Source organism: Ovis aries, chromosome 5 (genome assembly GCF_016772045.2).
Source record: "Ovis aries strain OAR_USU_Benz2616 breed Rambouillet chromosome 5, ARS-UI_Ramb_v3.0, whole genome shotgun sequence".
NCBI classification, from domain to species: domain Eukaryota; kingdom Metazoa; phylum Chordata; class Mammalia; order Artiodactyla; family Bovidae; genus Ovis; species Ovis aries.
Genome location: NC_056058.1, coordinates 65,941,010 through 65,962,810, shown reverse-complemented (window position 1 = coordinate 65,962,810; position 21,801 = coordinate 65,941,010). Strand labels below are relative to the sequence as shown.

Below are 21,801 nucleotides of genomic sequence, written 5' to 3'. Positions count from 1 at the left end.
GAGGTGTGGAGAGCTTAAGACACTTGCCAGAGTTTGAGCCCCAGGTCTCCTGGCTGTTGAAACTCAGCTCTTAAACCCTTCATCTATTGTCTCATCAGCAGAGGGGATAACTGAAGATCCTTTGGCATTGTCTGAATGCCCTACAGGAATGGAAGGATGAAGGCAGATGCCCCACCTCCTTACAGGAACAAGTGCCTTGAGAGAGGATATAGTGAAGGCAGCTGAGGATGCAGAGAGAGCCAGCAAAGGTAGAAAGGGGTCCAGGAGACAAAGGCTTTGGAGTGTGTAGGTAAATGGGAAGGGATTCTAAATGCTGGTTAGTAGCATGAGGTGTTTAGACAGTGACCTTGAACTATGGCTGGAAGACCATTAAGGAAACAGGGTAAGCTGTGGGTGGACACCCTAAAGTCCAATGCTGAGCAACTGTCAGAGAAGAAATGTCAGATGTTCTTTCAAGGAGTTGGAGGGTGAATATTTAGAGAGGAGGCAGGGTGAGGGAGAAGGCTTGTCCTGGTATAGGAGAAAGGAGGCAATCAAAAATGGGAGAGGCTAGGTTTGCATCTTGATGTGGAGATAGGAGACAAGGGAGTAAGGTTGGTATAAATGAAAGGGGAAGCCCAATCAGATCTCACGTCGACCTCCCAGGGAGGTAGGAGAAGACTGGGGAATCTTGAACTGTGGGCTCGTCCAGCCCATCTATACCAGGCCAGGCCATGGGCTGGAACCACAGGGAACTTATTCAAAATATAGATGGCCCTACTCTGTCCAAGACTTGCAGAGCAGACTAAGTCAGAAAGAGAAAAACAAATATTGTATACTAACACATACACATGGAATCTAGAAAAATAGTACTGATGAACCTATTTGCAGGGAAGGAATAGAGACATAGACGTAGAGATTGGACTTGCAGACACAATGGGGTCTGAGAGGGAGGGATGAATCGAGGAAGTAGCATTGACATATATATACTGCCATGTGTAAAATATGTAACTAATGAGAAGCTGCTGCAGAGCACAGGGAGCCCAGCCTGGTGCTCTGTGACGACCTAGAAGAGGGTGATGGGAAGGGGGGGAGGCTCAGAAGGGAGGAGACACACACACACACACACACACACATATATATATATATATATATATATAATGCAACCAGCTCACACTGTTGTAAGGCAAAACCCAACACAATGCTGTAAAGCAATTATGCTCCCGTTAAAGACAAAGCAAGCCAGAACAACAAAAGATTGGCAGAGTGAGGACCTCTAAGGATCCAGGGGTAGGTCCAAGGACCTGAAGCCCAGCCCTGGCCCAGAGAGCATATAGGAACTGCTGGTGTGGTAGACTCTTTATCCTGCACGGAAGGAAACAGGCACAGAGACACAAAAAGGATCAAACAGAAGACGAAGTAGGTTATACGTAGGGACTCTCTTCTGGCTCCTGAATCAGAGCTGTCCCGCCGTCACTCCACTATTTCCTTGAAGCCAAAATTGAGCCCTGTCAGAACTTGACACTCTCTGGGCCCTCAGTTTATCAAGGGCATAAAGAACTTGTGGGAATTGGCAGCACTTTCAACAGAAGGAAAAAACGAAGACAGGGGATGAAGCGAAGCTCATTTTCACTCACAAATGCCAGTGTCAAGAGGGAAGAAATTGGATGCAGCTGATTTCAAAGGCAACATCTTTTGCAAGGCGTTAGCCGATTTGTTTTATCTCTCAGGCCCAATGCTGTTCATGTGCTAGAATCAGTTGGGAGGCCAGCAGTCTGGGGATAAAGGAAAAAGGACAAAAACTGGATTCTCAGGATGCTTCTCTCAATAGTGTTACATTCTACCAACCATACAAATGGTTTTTTCTTTCATTAATAAACTTGGAATTGAATCACACAATTCTAGCACGTAACAGTTCACCTTCAGAAAGGTCAACCAAATAAGATGAAAGAAAGTTGCCAAGCTTTAGGAGAGGCATGTCTGTGGTAAGGCAATCAGAGAGTGAAAATGAAATAACATACCAGCCACTGGAACTAGAACTTGAAGCTGGCTCTAAGAGGGTCCTCACCCATGGTTAGCCAGGCGAGCTGGGTGATCACTGCAGACCACAGTGTCCCTCGGACACCAAGTCAGGCACTGGAGACATCCCTGGTTTCACAGGAGGGTGGGATCAGTGGATAAACCGCAGCGAGCTCTGTGAAGAGGTGAGGAATCCTTTCTCCCACTGTGAACAAGTCAATGAACAAAGGTACCAATGTCCCTTGGTGAGAACCTCCCCACACTTGTGGAATCTTAACTCCAGTGATACCCAGAAGCAGAAGAGGAGAATGGAAGTGGAATTTGTAATCAGACACCATTGTTCTACCTTCAGTAGCACTGGGCACTAGCTTTGCACCTTTGGGCAAAATACGAGACCTCTCTGGGCTTCAGTTTCCTTCTCTTTCAATAATTCTGCCCAAGTTTACTTACCTCACAGATTCATCTTGAAGTCCAAATATGAAAATAAATGTGAAAGTGCTTTGTGCATTTTCAACTACTTCCCTTACTGTATCAGCAGCAGCAGCAATATCAATAATAATCATCTTTGGAATCTCTTTTCAGAAACTGCACCCATCTAGACAGCAGAGGGCTAGGGTTCCATTCCAACTGGACCACTTCCCACTGTGCCATAAAACAGCGTGGTCAGTCACCCTCCAGCACTGATCTTTTCAGAGCAAGTGTGTGTGAGCTCTTGCTATATATTCCGAAGGCCACAGAACCCAGAGCGCAAGAGCTTGGGCTCTGCAGGTGGAAAATCCTGGCTCTGAAGTTTGCTTTCTGCCTTCCCAGATCTGTCAGTTGAGCCAGTCTCCTGACATCTCGAGGCCACAGGACTCCCGCTGTGAGATGAGGACAGTCGTGGTGCCTAGCACAGAACACTCTGAGATCAACCCTGGAAAACATACTGTGCTGGGCGTGAAGTGGGCACTTGGTACCTGGCATCCACTTATTACTGTTGTTGCTAACAACCCAGAGGACTCTCTGTGAAATGTGCACCTTGCCCGCTCCCGCAGTGAAGATTTATTAATCAGCTGGTGGGGGCAGAGCAGGGACAGGCATTGCGCTATAGAGAGGAGGCCAGAAATGACCTCTTGTCTGTTTCACTGAGACGTGCAGATAGCAGCACGTGAGGGCAGTAGCCTGAAGTGGTGACTCTGGGCTCTCCAAAGGATGAGGGTGTTTGTGTTGCTGGGGCATCCTTGGAGGCAGTGGAAGTTTGAGGCACAGTTTGAAACTGGGTGACTCTTAAATAATGATGTTCTAGAATCTCTGGTATCCTTCTGTTACCTCACCTGTGTGAAATGCGAAGTCATCATTTCTCCCCTTTATGAGCCACTTTGGGCACTGATACTTAATTTGCTCTCTGTTTCTTTTCAAAATTAAGTAGATCCTACCCAATTTTGCCCTTGGAGGTAAGGAACGCCAGATTCACATAGGTGATGCTCTGTTGATTGATTGAAGTTCATAGTACTCTTGTTGATCATTCAGAGGTCTCCCAAATTTAAAGGAGAGTGTGCATTCAGTAAATGACTCTTTCTATTTTCAAAGCGTGTTTTGAAATTCCGGATCTGTCTTAGTGCTGCCGAGTGAGGTCAGAAAAATGTGGGTTCTGGTCACTCACTTTCATTATTACTCATCATTGTGAAACCTTGAGCGTGTGAAACTGTCTCTCTAGATTTAAATTTTTCTCTTGATTAAAACAAGGGAACCAGAGGAGATCATTTTTAATTTCTTTCAAATCTAAAATATTCAGACTTTGGGATCCTTTTGCTGTCCTTTGGATTTTTAAGGCCATACCACAACTAATCCACAAGGGGGCAGCATAAGCCAGCTGCTACCTATGAAAGGTAAGAAACGTCTCTGAAGCCTTGAAGTTGTCACTTTTAAAACTGCTGCTGCTGCTGCTGCTGCTAAGTCGCTTCAGTCGTGTCTGACTCTGTGCGACCCCATAGACGGCAGCCCACCAGGCTCCCCGGTCCCTGGGATTCTCCAGGCAAGAACACTGGAGTGGGTTGCCATTTCCTTCTCCAATGCATGAAAGTGAAGTCGCTCAGTCGTATCCGACTCTTGGCGACCCCATGGACTGACTCTTGGCGACCCCATGGACTGCAGCCTACCAGGCTCCTCTGTCCATGGGATTTTCCAGGCAAGAGTACTGGAGTGGGTTGCCGTTGCCTTCTCTTTTAAAATTCTAGGGGTGTGTTAAGATTGTATCATGGAACTGACTTATTTCAGAGTTAAATTTGTTTTAAAAGTAGAGACAGATGAGTCCCAGTGTCTGTGAGTTCAGTAATGAGTCTGCATATACACATGCACTGAGAAGATAGTGCCAGGTAATTTCTGGTGTGAAATTCAATGGTTAGAGTGTTCATGTTTTCAAATATGATTTTAATATGCCCTTATTTTTTTCTATCAGAGTGGTTACCTTCATGACTTTTTGAGTCATTCAGAGTTGGGTTCAGATTTCCTGTGTTAACTCAGGTGGAGTGGTTTAAATGTTTGGCCTCAGTTTATACATCTGTGAAATGGGTTTTATAAGCATCAAAATGAAATAAGTTACATGAAGTGCTCATCCCTATGCTAGGCCTGCTAAGGTGCTCAGTAACTGATTCTGAGAGGAAGGTTTTAGGAATTTTGAATCACCTTTCTGCTAAAAGACTAGAAATAGGGGCAATTTTCAGAATGGATTCTTAAAAAATTTTCTAGCCTAAAAATTCAGCGCCATTTCAGAACTGCACAAAGCACATGATTTTATTTGAGTAAGAGAGTGGGGTCTAGTCTACCCCCTCAGACATAAAACCACCTTGTAAAGAACTCTCTCATCATCTTAGGGTCTGAAAGCTTTCAAAATTGTACTCAAAACTCATGGCATCCCCTGCTTCCACATTGTTTCTGCACTGGTAGATTCGCTTACCAGTAGTCAGCAAACTTTTCTGTGAATGGCCAGCTAGTACATCTTCAGGCCTTACGAGCCTCCCTGCTGTTCTCTGCCGTAGCTACTTAGCCCTGCCTTAGCACCGCAGGAGCAGCTGGAGACAACACATTTGCAAACGATGCCTCCAGGCTTCCACAGCACCGCATCAATGGACAATGAAATATAAATTGCCTGCAGTTTCCGTGTGTTATGAGTTCTTCTTTTGATTTTTTCCCCCAACCATTAAAAAATATGAAAAGTACTCTTGACTCTGAGGCTGCGCAGAAACAGGTGGCAGGGGGATCTGGGCCTTTGGCCGTCCCTTGCAGGGTTTGATCTAGACTGTCCAGGCAGTGGATGCGCTTCTTAGAAAGGGCAGCCGTGAGTTTATTTCCATAGGTTCATTTTCCAGAGTGTGCACGGAGCATCACCCGCTACCCTACTAGATGAGAAGTCCTCTGAAGGGAAAGGCTGTTTTCATGCCATACTGTTAAAGTTTAAACTTTATTTTTCATGTTACAAAATAAATACATGCTCTCGTAAAAGAAAAAGTTAAAACTATAAAACGGAAGTTTCTTATTTTTCAATATTTCCCTTAATCCTCGCCCTAATGATTGAGATCAAGGGATAATTACTGTAACAGTTTGTGCTATGTCTTCTCAGATCATTTTTTTTCCCCCTTAACAACATAGTATAACAGCAATTAAAAAAAATTTTTTTTTCAAATTGTTTTCATAGTCATTCTCTCTATATTCTTTTAAATTGTGCTTTAAAGTTCATTCAACATTTTTTTTTCAATAAGTCTTTACTGGCCAGGCTACTACATATCATACTTAGATTAGATTGATCTATATAAAATGGCTGTGTTAAAGCCATTTTTTTAAAAAACTTTTTATTTTGAAATAATTTTGGACTCCCACAAACTTGCGGAAAACAGTACAGAGCGATCTATACATTCCTACAGCTTCCCCTAGTGGTAAGATCTTACATTACAGTGAGTTATCAAAAAGAAACTTACATTGTTGCAATACGATTAACTTGACTACAAATTCTACTTGGATTTCACCAGTTTTTATATGCACCCATTATTATAAAAAACATATTTGACCTGTAAAAGCAACTGATATGTATATCCTATTTCATCTTTATATTCCTTGGTACTCAGATCTTGAGAGGTACCTTTTTTCTAATAGCACCACAAACCCCTTCTTTGGCTGCAGGTGAATGGTTTCTAACAGCTATCTTCAAAGTTTCACTTAGACTGTCACTGTGGTCTGGCTTCAAATAAATGACACACACCCCCAACAGTTTTCCCTTAACTAAGGCATTTTGCAGAGTTTCTAGTAATTAACACAAGATACACAAACTATTTTGAACTTCCCTGGTAGCTCAGTAGTGAAGAATCCATCTGCCAATGCAGGACACAAGAGTTCGATCCCTGGGTTGGGAAGATCCCCTGGAGAATGAAATGGTAACCCACTCCAGTGTTCTTGCCTGGGAAATTCCATGGACAGAGGAGACTGGCAGGCTACAGTCTATGGGGTCACAAAGAGTCAGACACAACTGAGCGACTAAACAACACGGAACATTTTATAAAGATTTCACATTTGAGAAAATTTAGAAATCATTTAAAGTATTAATTTTAAAAATTGAATTGCCCACAATATTTCCACCCACAGTCAGATGTAGTTAGCCTTTTGGATTTCTTTTTAGGTTTCTTTGGGGAACAAGAGGTATATATGTGTTTGTATATATATTTTGAAGTATTTACGTATTCATTCCCTATGCTAAGTATAGCTTTATATCCTTGAAAGAATTAGTATGTAATGATAATTTTCTCAGGTCATTCAAATACTTTGTAAAAAGTTATCCAGATATATAAAGGTTAAATGGGACATAGCAAAATTAGTTGGTGAAATAGCAGCATTTTCAGATGAATAAACTGTGGCTTAGAGAGAGAAAATATCTTGCCCAAGGTCACAGAGCCAGGAAGTCTGGGGGAAATATTTAGCGGTGGTAAAGCATTAGGGACGCTGATTGGCAGTCTCGCTGTGCTCTGAGGTCTAGGGTTGGTTTTTTAACAGAAATTCCATTTTATCAGAGTACCCATGCATACCCAGAACTCAAGAGCCTAAAATTAAACCAGCGAACCATACTAACTTACAGTGAGAATCTAGCTGCCAAGGGGTCCCACTGTTGGTACTTTTTTGTGTAAATACATTCTCACCTTGTAGGAAAATCAGATATTAATCAGAAGCATCAGTGAGTACCTTTACCTGGGAAAAGCATGGTTAATTTTTAAGATTCTTTTGTTGTTGTTGTTACAGTTTTACTAATTTAAGACAGATACTATACATGTGTGGCCAAAGTACAAAGCATACAAAGAACTTGTAAATAAAAAGTAACTTTGCTCTCACCCCTTGTGGAGGCCAGGGTCTCTGTCTTACTTTTCTGTTGCTATTATAAGAATTTACCAGAATGGTAGTTCCATGGACAGAGGAGGCTGGTGGGCCAAGTCCATGGGGTGGCAAAGAGCTGGACACGACTGAGTGTCTGAGCGTGAGTGGCTTAAAACAGCACAGATTTTTTTTTTACAGCTCTGGAGGTCAGAACCTAAAATCGAAATGTCGATTGGGCTACTTGGCTTCTGAATTCTCTGGGGGAGAATTGAATTCCATATCTTTTCCAGCTTTTAGATGACACTTGCTTTCTTGGGCTTTGGACCCATTCCTCCATCTATAAGTCAACAACATAACACCTCCAAATCTTTCTCTCTGACCTTTTTTCCCATCATCACGTAACCCAACTTTGGCATTTTGACCTTCCTTTTATAAGGATACTTGTGATTGTGCTGGGGCCACTGGCTAACCCAGGATAATCTTCCCGTCTCAAGGTCCTTCACTTACTCGTATTGCAAAGTCTCTTTTGCCGTGTACATATCACAAATTTCAAAGATTAGAACATGATAACTGTGGGTGTCGTTGCTCCGCCTACCATAGTCTCCAAGCAACTCATTGTTTCCCTCTTGACCGGAATAACAATGTATTATAAGCTGTAAAACATTTATTGACAGTTTATTCAACCACACCTCCACCTAGCATGTACATGCTGAAATATATCCCTCCAGGATGAATGTTGCAAGGATTCAATTTAATTAAATATGAAGAGGAGCTCTCGTTTTCCCCACTCCCAGTGGATGGCTTTGCACAGCCCAGGTGAGCACCGAGCCCTCTCTGGAGACCGCTGTTCTGGACCGTCCCTTTTCTAGATTGAATGCAAATCATTACAGTGAGCATTCCTTCTTGCCTCAGTGCAACATGCAGTTTACATGGTACAGCTGTGCTTGAACTCCACTGTAATAAGGCTGTTAAGAGCATAGATGTTGGTGTCCATCTGACAGGTTCAAATTCCAGCCCCACCACCTTCAACCTGTCTGACCTTGGTGACATTGCTCAACCCTTGGAAGCTCAGTTTTTTCACTGGCAATGTGTGACAACGTCTTCCCTGCAGGGTTGTTCCTGATGATCAAATTTTCAGTGGAAAGCTAGTAATAATATGACATTAGATTCATTCTCTTTTGAGCTTAAATGCCAGGCCTTTCAATTCCATTTAGTCTTCTCACATGTGCTCAGCGCCCATTTCCTGATTCCTTCTTAGGCTCTCTCATCCTTTGTATGTCAGTTCCCTTTCATTCCTGCATCAGGTTCCCAGGGCTACGGTAATAGTATCACAAACCAAGTGGCTTAAAACAACGTTTCCACTCGCAGTCCTGGAGGCCAGCAGTCTGAAATCCAGGCGTCAGCAGAGCCCTGTCCTCTCTGAACTCAGGCTCTAGAGGAGCGTATTTCCTCGCCTCTTCCAGCTTCGGGTGCTGTAGGGAGTCCTTGATTTATGGCAGCGTCACTCCCATCTCTGCTTCCGTAGTCAGGTGACCTTCTCTGCCTGTGTCTCCCTGTGTCCTTTTCTCTTCTAGAAAGATACCAGCCATTGGTGTCTTTGAGGGCCACTCCTCAATCTAGGATGGATTCATCTGAAAATCCTTAACTAATTACATCTGTAAAGACCCTATTTCTAGATAAGCTTGCAAGATGGTTGTTGAGGCAGTCAGGTCTGCCCACTGTGTTCACAGTGCCATGTTATCTCTGCTCTTTGCTCTCAATGAACTCACTCTCTTCTGAAATGCCCCAGATCTGAAAATGTGGGCACTGCAAGCGCAGTGGGCCAACCTGACCATTTTCATGGGTTAATAGCCGATTTTTATAGTCTCAAGACAAAGAAAATTCCTGCTGGAAGGTTGGAGTTAGGGGATCGGTTGGGGCACTAAAGGGTGTTTACTGGAGTGTGCATCTTTGCCTAACTGCAAGTCAGGAAGCTTGTTAGTGATGATTGGGGGTGCTTTTGGCAACGGTTACAAAGGGGCTCAGTCAGTTTCAGAGGCCACCTGGGTTCTGGGCTCTGCTTCTATGGCCTTGGTGCAACGCCTTGTACCTGTGGCCTGGGGCAGGACTCAACAAGATTTTGGGAGGTGTGGGGACAATATTCCAGCTACTACAGTTGCCCCCTGACAGAACTGCTTTTCCGGCAAGTTCTGGGAGGCCCCTGCCTTCACCTGAATGTGCTTGTGGAAGAATTCAGGGCCTTGAGAGTGTAAAGCCAGCATAACACAGAAGACGAGAAACAGTGGTCTGCACCTGACTCCCACCCCTGCCGTTAGCATCGCTGCTGCTCACGAGCAGGAAAAGCCAACCATCGATGTGCATTTCTTGTTGCTTTTCGGTGTGTAACGCTGCAGTCCTATCAGGGCTTCCATTCGGGTTTCTGGCATTTTCAGAAGAAAGGGGGGGAAGAAAAGGAGAAAGAGAAGAGAAAGTACTGTTTGGTATCACTCAGCAGTGTTTGTTTCCCTTTAGAAGACTCCAATTTAAAATACAGATTAGCCCCGACAAAACTGACCCAGGCTGGCTTTTCTCTTTGATGGTTTCAGTTTTGGGTTTACCCATCACAAATGATTGTAACACAACAGGATTTTATCAGACCAAGGTGGGAATTTTGAATGTTTACCGGAAATTTCCAGCTCTGGGGAATAATAGCTAGGAGAAAAACATTCTAACTAAGTCGTAGGATATGAAAACGTGCTGAATCCCCTCTAAGTTTTCTGCTCTTGGTCATTCTACAAGTCACTTTCCCTTGAAACATGCTCACTTGTATCAAATTATAAACCTTGCAAAATCTGTCGCATTTCTCCTTTTGCCTTGAGTGTGAGGAAGCTTGGGGGAAACAGTGATCAATTTCAAGAACAATTAGCCTGGGTATTTGTTACATTCGGGCCTCCTCTATGTGCGGCTCTGTGCTCTGCTTCTGTGGGAAGTTTTTCTTGCACAGATGACTTTGCATCCCTGCTGGACATTCTCCCCTGCCCTGAGACACTGCTCTCACTCCCTGCTCTCTGCCTGCTTCCTATTCCTTCTCCTCCACCTCCTCTGACTTCCTCTTCTGAACACGCAGCCCTTGGGTTTCTTGTGTACTCTGAGGTTTTCATCTGCTCCCTGGATCCTGATGATTCCCAAAGCAGTACCTCCAGCTCCAACGTCTTCCCCAGTTTGATTCAGATTCAAATCCGTCAGCTGCTTATTATGCAAACAGTGTTCGCACTGTTCCTGGGGTACCTTCCATCAGTGACTCTAAATTTGAGCTCCTCGCCTTTCTCCCCCTGCCTTGCACATCTGCTCTCCCCAGTCTGCTGACACTGGGTCAGGCAGTGGCCCAGTGTCACGAGGAGGAGTAAGCTTCAAGTCATCTGAGACTCATTTCAGTTCTGAGACTAACTTAGCTTTGAGCTATCTGAGACTTATCTCTTCCAGGAGATAGTGAAGGACAGGGAAGCCTGGGGTGCTGCAGTCCATGGGGTCACAAAGAGCTGGACACGACTTAGCTACTGAACAACAACAACCCTTCTCTAATGTGCTGTAAATTTCATGAGGGTGGAGTCATGCCATATTCATCTCTGCATTCTTATAATACCCAGAACCATGCTTAGCACTTGGTAGATTCTGTTTTCCTGGCTGAACTCATCTATGTTATAAATAAGTGATTCCACGTCTCAGCTTAAATTTCACATTCTCAAGAATGCGGCCCCCGAGAACAGGCCAGCCATCCTTATGATATATCCCTCTGACGTCTTATACTATTTCTGCCCAGAGTTTTGCAGAATTACTTTTCCAGCTATTCACAGTCTTTGTTTAAATTTGGTTGTTTGTACTAAGTTATAAGGGACTTACTAAAGAGCCTTTACTGGTGGCTCAAAGGTAAAGAGTCCACCTGCCAATGCAGGACACGAGGGTTCGATCCCTGGGTCAGGAAGATCCCTTGGGGAAGGAAATGGCAACCCACTCCAGTATACTTGACTGGAATTCCCATGAGCAGAGGAGCCTGGCGGGCTGCAGTCCATAGGATCGCAAAAGAGTCAGACGAGACTTAGCAACTAAACAACAACTAAGTTATAAATTCCATCGAGAAGGTCGATAGTGCGGCTAGAATAGTGCATGGCCTATTATAAACGCTTATAAAAATTTGTTAACCGACAGACCGAAAAATTTTCTTTCAGGATAAAAGTCCTGAATTTACTACTGGTGGTTAAAGAAAAATTAGATTCAATCGCCTGGTGACTAATTGCCTAATGACTCACTCTACCCATCTATAAAATGGAGATGCTCCTGGGGAATAATATTAGACAGCAGATGAGCTTTAGATAGAAACATATCAAAACAAAAATGGATAAATAAATTATGCAAAAACGGAAAACCGGGATTAAAAGATTAAGCACATCAACTAAAATGTTTCAGGATGTAGCATTTTATTCTCCCATAGGAAATATAAGCATTGTTTTCTCTTTCTCCTCAGCACCTGAGACATCATTTCTTGTGCAAAATGAAGTCGAACCAGAACAGGTAAAAATTTGTGTGAAGTATTTTGAAGCATATGACTTAGAGTTTTAAAATCCACAATGAACATTTGCAGAAATGGATTAGGGGGAGCATATCTATCCGAGGGCAAAATGCATTACAACTGTTATGAAATAGTGGAGGATTTGTAGACATTCTTGGCAGAAATGACACTGATACCATCACTTCTATATGTATAGATGCTTTGACAAGAAAAAAAGAAATATATATTTATATGTATGTATATATATATATATGCACATATATATATATAAACATTGAAACTATTATGCGGTCCCTCTGGTGGCCCAGGATTAAGGACATCCTATAGCATCAACGCCTGTCACCAACATTCCTCTCATTTTCTGAGCTGATCCGTCACTCATTTTTGTTATTACAAAAGTGATTCAAACTGCTTCATGGGATCCTTCAGGCAGTATAAACAGCCTATAAAGGAAAAGCGAAGGTCTCATCCCTTCTTCCTTCTTCCCTTTCTCTCTCCTCAAAGAGAGCTGATTGTGCTGCATTTCCTGTCTTTTAAGAGACGGAACTGGAAGTTGAAGGGATGCAGCCTGGCCTGGCCAATGGGACCTGGTGTGGCCCCCAGGGAACCGGATGCTGCCCATAGAGCGATGCTTCTCAGACTATTTGGTGTCAGGACCCCTTTATATTCCTAAAAATTAGAACTGAGAAATTAAAAACAATATGAATTCATCAAAAGGGATAATAAATATGTTAACGCAAATAATATTTTATGAAAAAGAAGGACATTTTCCCAGGACTTCCCTGGTGGTAGAGGCATTAAGACACTGTACTTCCAATGCAGAGGGCGTATGTCTGATCCTTGGTTGGGGAACTAAGATCCCACATGCTATGTGATGTGGCCAAGAAAACAAAAACAAATAACCTAGTTCTTCCTGAATGAAAAAATTATTAGTGAGGAAAGTGGCATTGTTTTACATCTTACAAGTCTTATTAATGTCTGGCTCAGTAAGGGATAGAGGATCTCATGTCCACTTTCATATTACATCATCAGAGCCTCGACACCTTCACATCACAGATCATACGGTCGCAACCTCTGGGAAACTGCAATGCGGCTCTCATGAAATACAGTACAAGTAGCAAATAATGTGTCCTGAAAATCATTTCGATCTCACGGAGGGATCCCCTGGCTATACTCTGAGAATCACTGCTGCAGAAAATTTGAAATCGAGTTCCACTTTCTCTTTTACCTGGTTTCTTCTAGAAGTCTAAGTCAGCCAGGAGAAGAACTGAACCGGGTAGGTTGAACTGAAAGGATTTAGGCGATGGCCGGCCAAGTGATTTGACAGTGGAGAGCACAGCTCACAGCAATCTGCCTGATGCTTAAGAGTTAGGAAAATTAGGGAGCTCTGGGTAAAACGTTTCAGATTCTCCAAGATTTTTTTTTTAGTTTAACTTGTAAGGCTGGCTTTGTTCTTGAGATGCATTGGGCAAAATGTGATGGACTGCAGGGAGAGGGTGATACCGCGGGCAGGTTGCTGGCGATGGCAAACAGGGAGGGTGATGTTGGGAAGTGAGTAGCCAAGGGGCTTCCCTGTGTCTCACCAGATAAGAATGACCAGCAACTACGAGCTGCTCATGATCATTGCTCCCTCCTTGGGATTCGTGCTGTTGGCATTGCTTCTGGCATTTTTTCTTCGAGGTAAGGAGGGCAGGTCAAGGTGGGGGGAGGCCTTTCAGAGCTTTGGAAACTCCAGGAGGATCTGAGAGTGGATGAATTTTGCTTCCTGCCCCTGTCTGCTCTCCCCCACCCCATTCCTTAGAGTCCCACTTCTATCATTGCCCTCATCTATTAAGGAGGATAACAGGTAAACTCATTCTCCCTGAGATGCCAAAGGCTTCGAGCATCATCTCCTGATAGTGTTTATGTTTTGAGAAAGCAAAACAACATAAAATAAGAGCACCTTTGTTTATTGGACACTTACTCTGTGTGTTTTCTGATGCTGTATTTTTGACATCTCCTAATTCATTTCATCCTCCTGACTCCCTTAAATGGGAAGTACTGTCTTATCACTGTCTTATCACTGTCTTGGGGTGGAGGACTCTTCTGGTTGGGAATGCCTCCAGGAAGAGAGCCATGAGTCATCCTAGTCTTCTTATTTGTTTGCTTAAAGTAAAACTTCCTAACCTAAGATCCAGAGAGAGAACTCCAGGGAACCAGTAAACTTGAAATGTTCACATCTGTATTTTTCAAGGGGTAGGGGCCATGATTGTCATTAGATTCTCCAGCTAGTCCACAACCTTGTATCTGAACTTCCCCATCTTAAAAAAAAAAAAAAAGTTTTAATGCAATGCATAAGGAAGTCATGAACCAGGGTTTATTGTTTTCATGCAAAGTACAGGCACATAAAATGATCCTGTAAAAATGGGGGAAATTTTTTCTCTATAGTCGTTAATAGAAGCTGGTAGTAAGTGAGGATCTCTGACTAGCAATAATCATCTCAGCCTGTTTGGGCAACAAGAGTGAAACTTATGTGTCTCTACACCTATCCCTTGTGAACGCTGCAAAAGGAAATTTGGAGCTTAGTGGACATTTGCCATTAACCATAATACAAAGTCATGTTACCGTTTGGGAAATTCTGGGTGTATGTCCTAAGGAAGTGTTTTAAAACCCAACTGAGTAACTGAATTTAAGTAACTTAAGAATAAGTCAGCTTAGGGAATTCCCTAATGATCCGGTGGTTAAGACTCTGCGCTTCCAATTCAGAGTGCATAGGTTCAAACCCTGGTCAGGGAACTAAGATCCCATAAGCCATGCTGCATGGCCAAAAATAAGGAACTTAAAACCGTTGTCTATAATGTTGGAACAATCTTGTAATTGGTGGGCAGTAATGAGGGGCCAAAAGAAGCAATCATCTGATCAGGGAAAGGAGTGGCTTTCTGTGCCAATCCAGTTCCTAAGTTTCCACCTTTGGACCACCTCTGCTCTTCATAAGGCTGCTCTGTGTTTCCTCAGCATTTTGTTCACATAAGCACAGCTACTCTGCTTCTAACATGGCCTTGTCTTTTCAGGGAAATTCGTGAAAGCCAGTTGTTTCCAGAAACACACCAGGTAATTCATCTTGCATGGCTGATTGCTGTAATGATTGTGCAAGCTGTTGCAAGTGATCAGATACTATTCAGCGGTTTAATGCCTTGGGCTTGCATTCTGATTAAATATAGAGTTGGAGAGATATGGCCTTAGAGGTAAAAAAAAAGCTGTGGGGATTCAGCTTACATTAACCTTTGTCTTAGATAACACTGTAGTATTTGTCGAATATGCAAATATATTAGCAGCTTGCATTAGCAGAAGTATGACACAAAAGAAGGAAAACGATATGCCATTTTACCCATTATTTGCTCAACTCTGGGTGACTCACTTCAAAAGGTCATTGTTAAACTGGAGTTCATTGAAGGAGCATTGGCAGCATGGAAAATGAAAAAAAAAAAAAAACAAAAAAAAACATAAACTGTTTCATTCCTGGGATTTAATTCCTCTACCAAATTAGGCCATGGGACCAGTTTTTGTTTTGTCTTCTTAAAAAAACAGTTTGAAGAGTCTCTGGAAAGTGATTTTGATATCTATCCTGTTACATAGCTTTTTTGGAAAAGAAATGAAAGGATTTTGTATACACTGTGATTAAGAACTTGTTTTCACTTAATAATTGCATCATTACTACAATAGTTATAAATAAGTAAATATCAATAAGTATGGAAATTAAGGGTTAGCAAGGTAATTTTTGAAAGTCATACTTGGAGATCCTCCTGGTAAACAAGTACATTTAGATAATGTTTTTATGTCTTGCTAACAGAGTCGGACACAGCTGAAGCGACTTAGCAGCAGCAGCAGCAGCAGCAACACAGCTTTAAATCTCCTTATTATAGTAGATAGGCAAAAAGCCTTTTATCTCCTGTGGCCTCAGTTTTCCCATCTGTGAAATAAGAGGCTTGGACTGGATGGACTCTGAGCCATTTTAACTCCTTGGTTAGTCATTTATTAATTTAGCAGCATCCCTCAGTTGCTGGTCTTGGTGTTCTCATCAGCAGGCTGTCTTCTCTCTTTACAGGCTAGACAATGCTGGAGAAGGTAAAGATGTCCTCGGTGGAACAGAAGATGAAGATGGTCTTTTCACACTGTAATGTGCCCCTTTTTCTTAGGACTGGCGATGTGGGTATGACACGTGAATCATCAAAATAAGTCTTAGAATTTTTTTTGAATCCATCTATTGCATTGGTGTCACTGATGCGTCTTGCTTGAGTTTCACAAGTGAAAGTTATTTTAGAGACCACGCTTTCTCTGTCTCGTGGTTTCATCTCTGTAGTGTTGCTGCTGTAGTAGTGACACTGTAGACTTGTAGTGTCACAAGTCCACAATACACTTGAATGCCTTCGGTGATGGTGAACTCACTATCGTACCTAAGGAAGTCCATTCAATCTCAGGGCACTTCTGAAGCTTAAAAACATTTAAAACAAAGTCTGTGGAATCACACCATCATTTTGACTTACCTCTAAAAGGCCCAGATTTTCTATTGTTTTCCATTCACAATTATGTATCTTTAAAGATGGTTTCCATTATTTTCCATTCACAATTATGTATCTTTAAAGCTCAGAGGTTAAAGCGTCTGCCTGCGTCTGCCTGCAATGTGGGAGACCTGGGTTCGATTCCTGGGTCAGGAAGATCCCTGGAGAAGGAAATGGCAGCCCACTCCAGTATTCTTGCCTGGAGAATCCCATGGACAGAGGAGCCTGGTGGGCTGCAGTCCACTGGGTCACGAAGAGTCAGACGCGACTGAGCGACTTCACTCACTCAAGATGACCACAGTGTCACACCTTTATTCTTGCTTGGGGAATTTAATTTTGGAAACAGGCAAGAGTTCATCACAGTAAGGTAAGGTGAATAACGTGGATGTTCGAACATGGATGATGTGACTGAGGCAGTCCAGATCAGTTTCTCTAAGTATATAGTCCATGGGAACTGGCTCCTCAGTAAGAACAGGCTTATTTAAACACTGTCAGAGCCGGTAGCATGAAGAACCATGGAGAGAGGTTAAAGCAAGCAGTCATTGACTGAAAGAAAGAATGTGCACCTCAGTGAGAGGCCTCTGGCTGGGAAGAAATGTGGAAAGTCAGCTGGGGCTGAAAGAAATTTGCTGGAAATACTTCCTGGTATGTTTGGCGCAGTAGCTACTCATGAAACAGGTGCACAGTCTTTCCAGGTAGCCATGCTTTATATTTTGATTCTCTTGACATTACTTTAAGAGAGGGAAAAAAATACCAGTTTTATGACCCATCCACAACAGCCTCTAGGTTCCTCCATTGTTAGTTCACACAAATAGAGCAGCTAATAGAAGCACCCCCTCTCCCCCGAGCACGTGGAGAACCACCTGCCCAGGGCAGCAAGCTTCCGCCTCACTCACCTGGTGCCAGGATGAGTGGCAGGGTTGGACCAAGTGAAGGAAATAACTGGCAGCACACGAGTTGCTTCTTTATTTGGCTTGGCTTTCCACTCTATGTGAACTCAAACTACTGGAAATGACCAGTAGGCTCAATTCAGATTTAGAACCTGGGGATGGGTGGGTGGGGGGCTATGGATCTAGAATCAGGTACAGGGCTTCAGTGTCCCCATCTGGAAAATGGGGTGTACAAACGCTCAAGTTTCAATATTTTGTGGGTTAGTGAGATAGCCCACCCTAACTTAGCTTGTGCTCCCTACCCGCCTTCCCAAACCACCAACAATACCACCACCGACTTGAGTCTGCCTAGAAAAGATGACAGCAAATACGATGCTCCCTAAACCTAATATCTCAGCTCAGTGAGTATATTTGTGTTTTGCCAGGAGCCATCTACTATCTTTTCCCAAGTATGTTTCTGACCCTTGATCAGATTCAGAAACACTTAAATGAGTAATCACAGTATTTTACAAATGAGAATGTCCTCCAGGAGCCTCCAGATAGTAGCTTTCAACCCTAGCTGAACACTGCAATTATCTGGGGAATTTTTATGTTGATTCCTGAGTTCCACCCTTTAGGAGGTCTCTTGGTAATTGATCTGGGGTGTGTGACCTAGGCATCTGATTTTATTATTTATTTATTTTTAATGCTCTGAGTGGTTGGTGAGAACCACTGCTCTCACTCTGTGGTTCTGAAACTGGGCACTTCAGACCAGCAACCCGAGCATCTCCTGGAACCTGTTAATCATACCCATTCTCCTCCCCACCTCACACCTACTGACTCAGAAACCTCAGAGAGGAGCCCAGAGATCTGTGTTTTAATTTGTTCTAAGTTAAGATGTGCCCTAGAATTTGAGAACTATGGCAGCATATAATTTCTAACAGGAAGGTGGAGATTTTAAGAAAAGACTCTTCTGTAACCAGGGTCCAGTGATGACTGGCATGGCAACAGGGTGGGGTGGGGTGGCGGTGGGTGTTAGTTTCCAGCAGCCAATGGCCAAGGTCCCAGTGGAGTCATTATCAGTCCTCAGTCAAGCTAGCATTACTTTCTGCTGGATTCTCAGGGTAGCTTTTAACTACACTCACCAACTTCGCTCATTTCCCTCCCCAGTTTGTCCTCCATGCTGTGGCAGAGGAATCTTCCAAATGCAGAAGTGAGAGTCCTGTCTCCTATTTTCCACTCAAGGGGACTCAGAGGAAACACACTTGGGCTCTGCCCCAGGCTGCAGTGGGGATCTCAGAGGCCAGGCAGCTGATAGGGAGGAATGAAGACGTGGGAGTGAAGTGGCCTAAACTGACATGGAATGTTGTGTGTCCACTTACAGGCACTCACGCCACACTTAGTAAATAACATCCTCGAACCGGATGGCCACGAACTGGAACAAGGCAGCCAGTGGGAGATTCAAAGGTCTAGGGGGTGGAGGGTGGGAGTCACAGGATAAAGAATGAATACATCCAGAATTCTTACCCTGAGACTCCGTGGTCAGAGCAGGCGGTTGGGGTACTGGTTCCTCTTTCCCTCTCTGTGCCATCAGGATGAATTGGTAACATCTACAAACAACCCCATAATATCTACTGTGTGGTTGGCCCAGAGGAGAGAATCGCGTCCCTCAAGAAGCTTAAAATTTTAAATGAGACAAAACCCACATAGGAACCATGTGTCATGTTTGCGTTTCCACAGGGAAAGACTTTAGCGGAGGCAGAGCTCTGACAGCTGTTTTTACACGGCAGGCCCACAGTCAGGCCTTGAGGGTTTAGAGCAGCCTAATTCTGCCACCTGGACCTTTCTAGGCTAAGTGAAAGAGATAACATCTCATCCTTAGAAGCATTTGCTGTGTTCCAGGGTCTCTACCACATTGAAACATATAGATTACCGTGTGCAAAACAGATAACTAGCGGGAAGTTGCTGTATAACACAGGAAGATAAACCCTTACTCTGTGTCAACCTTGACAATCCAGAAGGGACATATGTATACTTACAGCTGATTCATCTTGTTCTATGGCAGAAACCAAAACAACATTGTAAAGCAATTATCCTCCAATTAAAAAGATGAAGGCAAGATCACTGGATCCTCACAGCCGCCCAGTGAAACAGGTATATTATTCTCGAGAAAACAGTAAAACAGAAAGAGCTGAAAGAATTTGCTCATAGTCCTACCCCTGTGACAGAGCTGGTCTGGAACCAGGCCTGAAGGACTCCATGCTCTAACCACTACCCCGTCCTTCACCATGACAGCCCTTGTAAGATTTCACACATTTAAAACTGAGGCACTGACCAGAGTCGGTCTGAATTAGATTTTAGTTGACTCAGATCCAGGGCAACCTGAGAGTTCGGATGGTTCTCCAGTGCCAACCACTTTATAGCTCAGTCTTCCCCAGTCTCCATATTATTTACTCAGAGTCTATTTGCATTTGCGGAGGAAGCTGCTAGTGGAGAAGCTGGCAGGAACCTTAATGAAGCCAGGTGGGACCCATTGAAATGGGAATGTGTTGAACTAAGTTATGAAGAAATGAAGCCAGCTGTCAGCAGGCTTAATGAAAGGTTAACAGGAATCCTGCAACGGGTGGCTGGGGAGACTCTGTCTCTCTGAAGAAAACAAAAAGTTGAGAAGTGGGTTCCCTGCCTGGAGGCAAGAGCAGAAGGAGGAAGCCACTTGTAACCGAAAGGCTGGGTCTGAGATAGAGTTTCATTTAGATTTGTAAACATGTTAGTCTCAAGAAAAACAAAAAAAGAAATAAAGAACTGTAAGTTCTCGGCTCTCTGAGCATCAAAGGCCAGCAAAGGGAAGTGTTCCTGAATATGAGGAAACTAACGCTGCTGTGCAGTGTCCTGGGGCGCCTTGGAGATGGCTGCTCCCAAAACAGAAGGGGGGTTCGCTATCTAATTGTGCTGTTAAAGCGCACTTCTGCAGTGGTAGCTTTATTCATGTTGCATAAATCATCGGGGAATGGGGAGGCAGGAAAAACCCTTCACATCCTTTGATTCAACTCCCATTTCTTAGTTGCTGAACCTGAGGCCCAGAGAGGAGGAACGGGTTACCAACTGGGCTATACAGAAAGCCAGTGCTAGAACAGAGGGCTAAACCACAAACCCTAGATTTATCTGTACATACTGCGTGCTGTGCTCACTCATGTCTGACTCTTGCAACCCCATGAACTGTAGCCCATCAGGCTCCTCTGTACGTGGGATTCTCCAGACAAGAATACTGGAGTGGGTTGCTACTCCCAATCTCCAAGGGATCCTCCTGACCCAGAAATCAAACTGTGTCTCCTGCATTAGCAGGCAGATTCTTTACCACTGGGGAGCCCCAGGTGATAGGATAAGAGTATCTATGGCCATATGATAATCTCAGAATTTTCTAATTCCACTTGGATTTGCTTGATTCTTTACTCTTTTGAAGTCACATTCTTTAAGATCTTATTGGGCCTGCAACTCACATTTCTTTCCCTTATGCTTGTCTTTCCCAGCACACACTTGACCCTGTTGGACTCCCTCCTGTTCCCAGAAAGAAGGAATCGGACACTGCAGTGCAAAGCTTGACTGCTGCTTTCTTAGAGCTGCCACATTAACTCGAGTGACCAATTTGTCCCAGTTTTAAGACTGAAAATTCTGGCACGCAAGAACCTTACCTCGGTGTCTGACAAACTGAGATGGTTGGTCAGCCCAGGTACATAACTAAATTGGAGATCAAAAGCAACACTCCTTCGAGTTCTTTAATATAGTGTCCCTGCACTTGGCTTTACTTCAGGCATTATTTTTTTTTTTCTGTGACTTTGCAATTGGACCCAAGGGGAATTTAATTTCGGAATGGTGGCTCAGACTGTAAAGAATATGCCTGCAAGGGAGGAGGTACTGTGTCGGGAAGATCCCCTGGAGGAGGGAATGGCTCCCCATTCCAGTGTTCTTGCCTGGAGAATTCCATGGACAGAGGAGCCTGGCAGGCTATAATCCATGGTGTCTCAAAGAGTTGGACATGACTGAGTGACTAACACTTTCACTTCCAGCATTAGAATAGACTACTAAATCTATATTCTAGACCTTTGTTCTGCAAAATGTGGGCCTCAGACAGGTGTTGTCATCACCTGGAAGCTTGTTAGGAATGCAGAATATCAGTGGCACCCCAGACCTTCAGAATCTGCATTTAAACAAGACCTCTGTGGGATTCATATGCACATTAAAGATCAAGAAGTACTTGTCTAAAGCACTGATCTTCAAATGTGTCTGTACAGTGGAACCTTGTGGGGAACTTAAAAAAATCCTGAAGCTGGATTCCCCTCTGCTCTCCTGGTTTAATTGCCATGTGGGAGACCTGGGCTTCAGGAGTTTTGAAAGCATCTCAGGTAATTCTACTATACAGCCATGTTTGCAAAGCACTGGTCTACAGGGAGGGCAGCTTTGCACCAGAAAGCAATGTTGCTAATTAATCAGGATAACTCTTGGCCTAAGTTACAAGTTT

The 21,801-nt window shown here is 43.6% G+C and overlaps 1 protein-coding gene across 10 annotated transcripts in view; it reads left to right on the top strand.

Annotated features, from left to right (window-relative positions):
• TIMD4 (T cell immunoglobulin and mucin domain containing 4) overlaps positions 1 to 21,546 on the top strand; it is a 33,437-nt gene extending 11,891 nt beyond the window's left edge. For 3 of the 10 annotated variants that reach the window (XR_009600713.1, XR_009600714.1, XR_009600712.1), the window contains 6 exons: positions 11,834 to 11,880; positions 13,465 to 13,558; positions 14,929 to 14,968; positions 15,963 to 15,982; positions 16,501 to 16,783; positions 19,351 to 19,422. Coding sequence is in view for 6 of the 10 variants with exons in the window: in XM_060415953.1 (XP_060271936.1) it covers positions 11,834 to 11,880; positions 13,465 to 13,558; positions 14,929 to 14,968; positions 15,963 to 15,982; positions 16,501 to 16,688 (389 nt within the window). In the remaining 4 variants the exon portion in view is untranslated. Of the gene's footprint in view, positions 1 to 11,833; positions 11,881 to 13,464; positions 13,559 to 14,928; positions 14,969 to 15,962 lie in introns of all 10 variants that reach the window. The other 7 variants (XM_060415954.1, XM_027970445.3, XM_027970446.3 and 4 more) reach the window with 5 other exon arrangements.
• Positions 21,547 to 21,801: the final 255 nt, after the last annotated feature.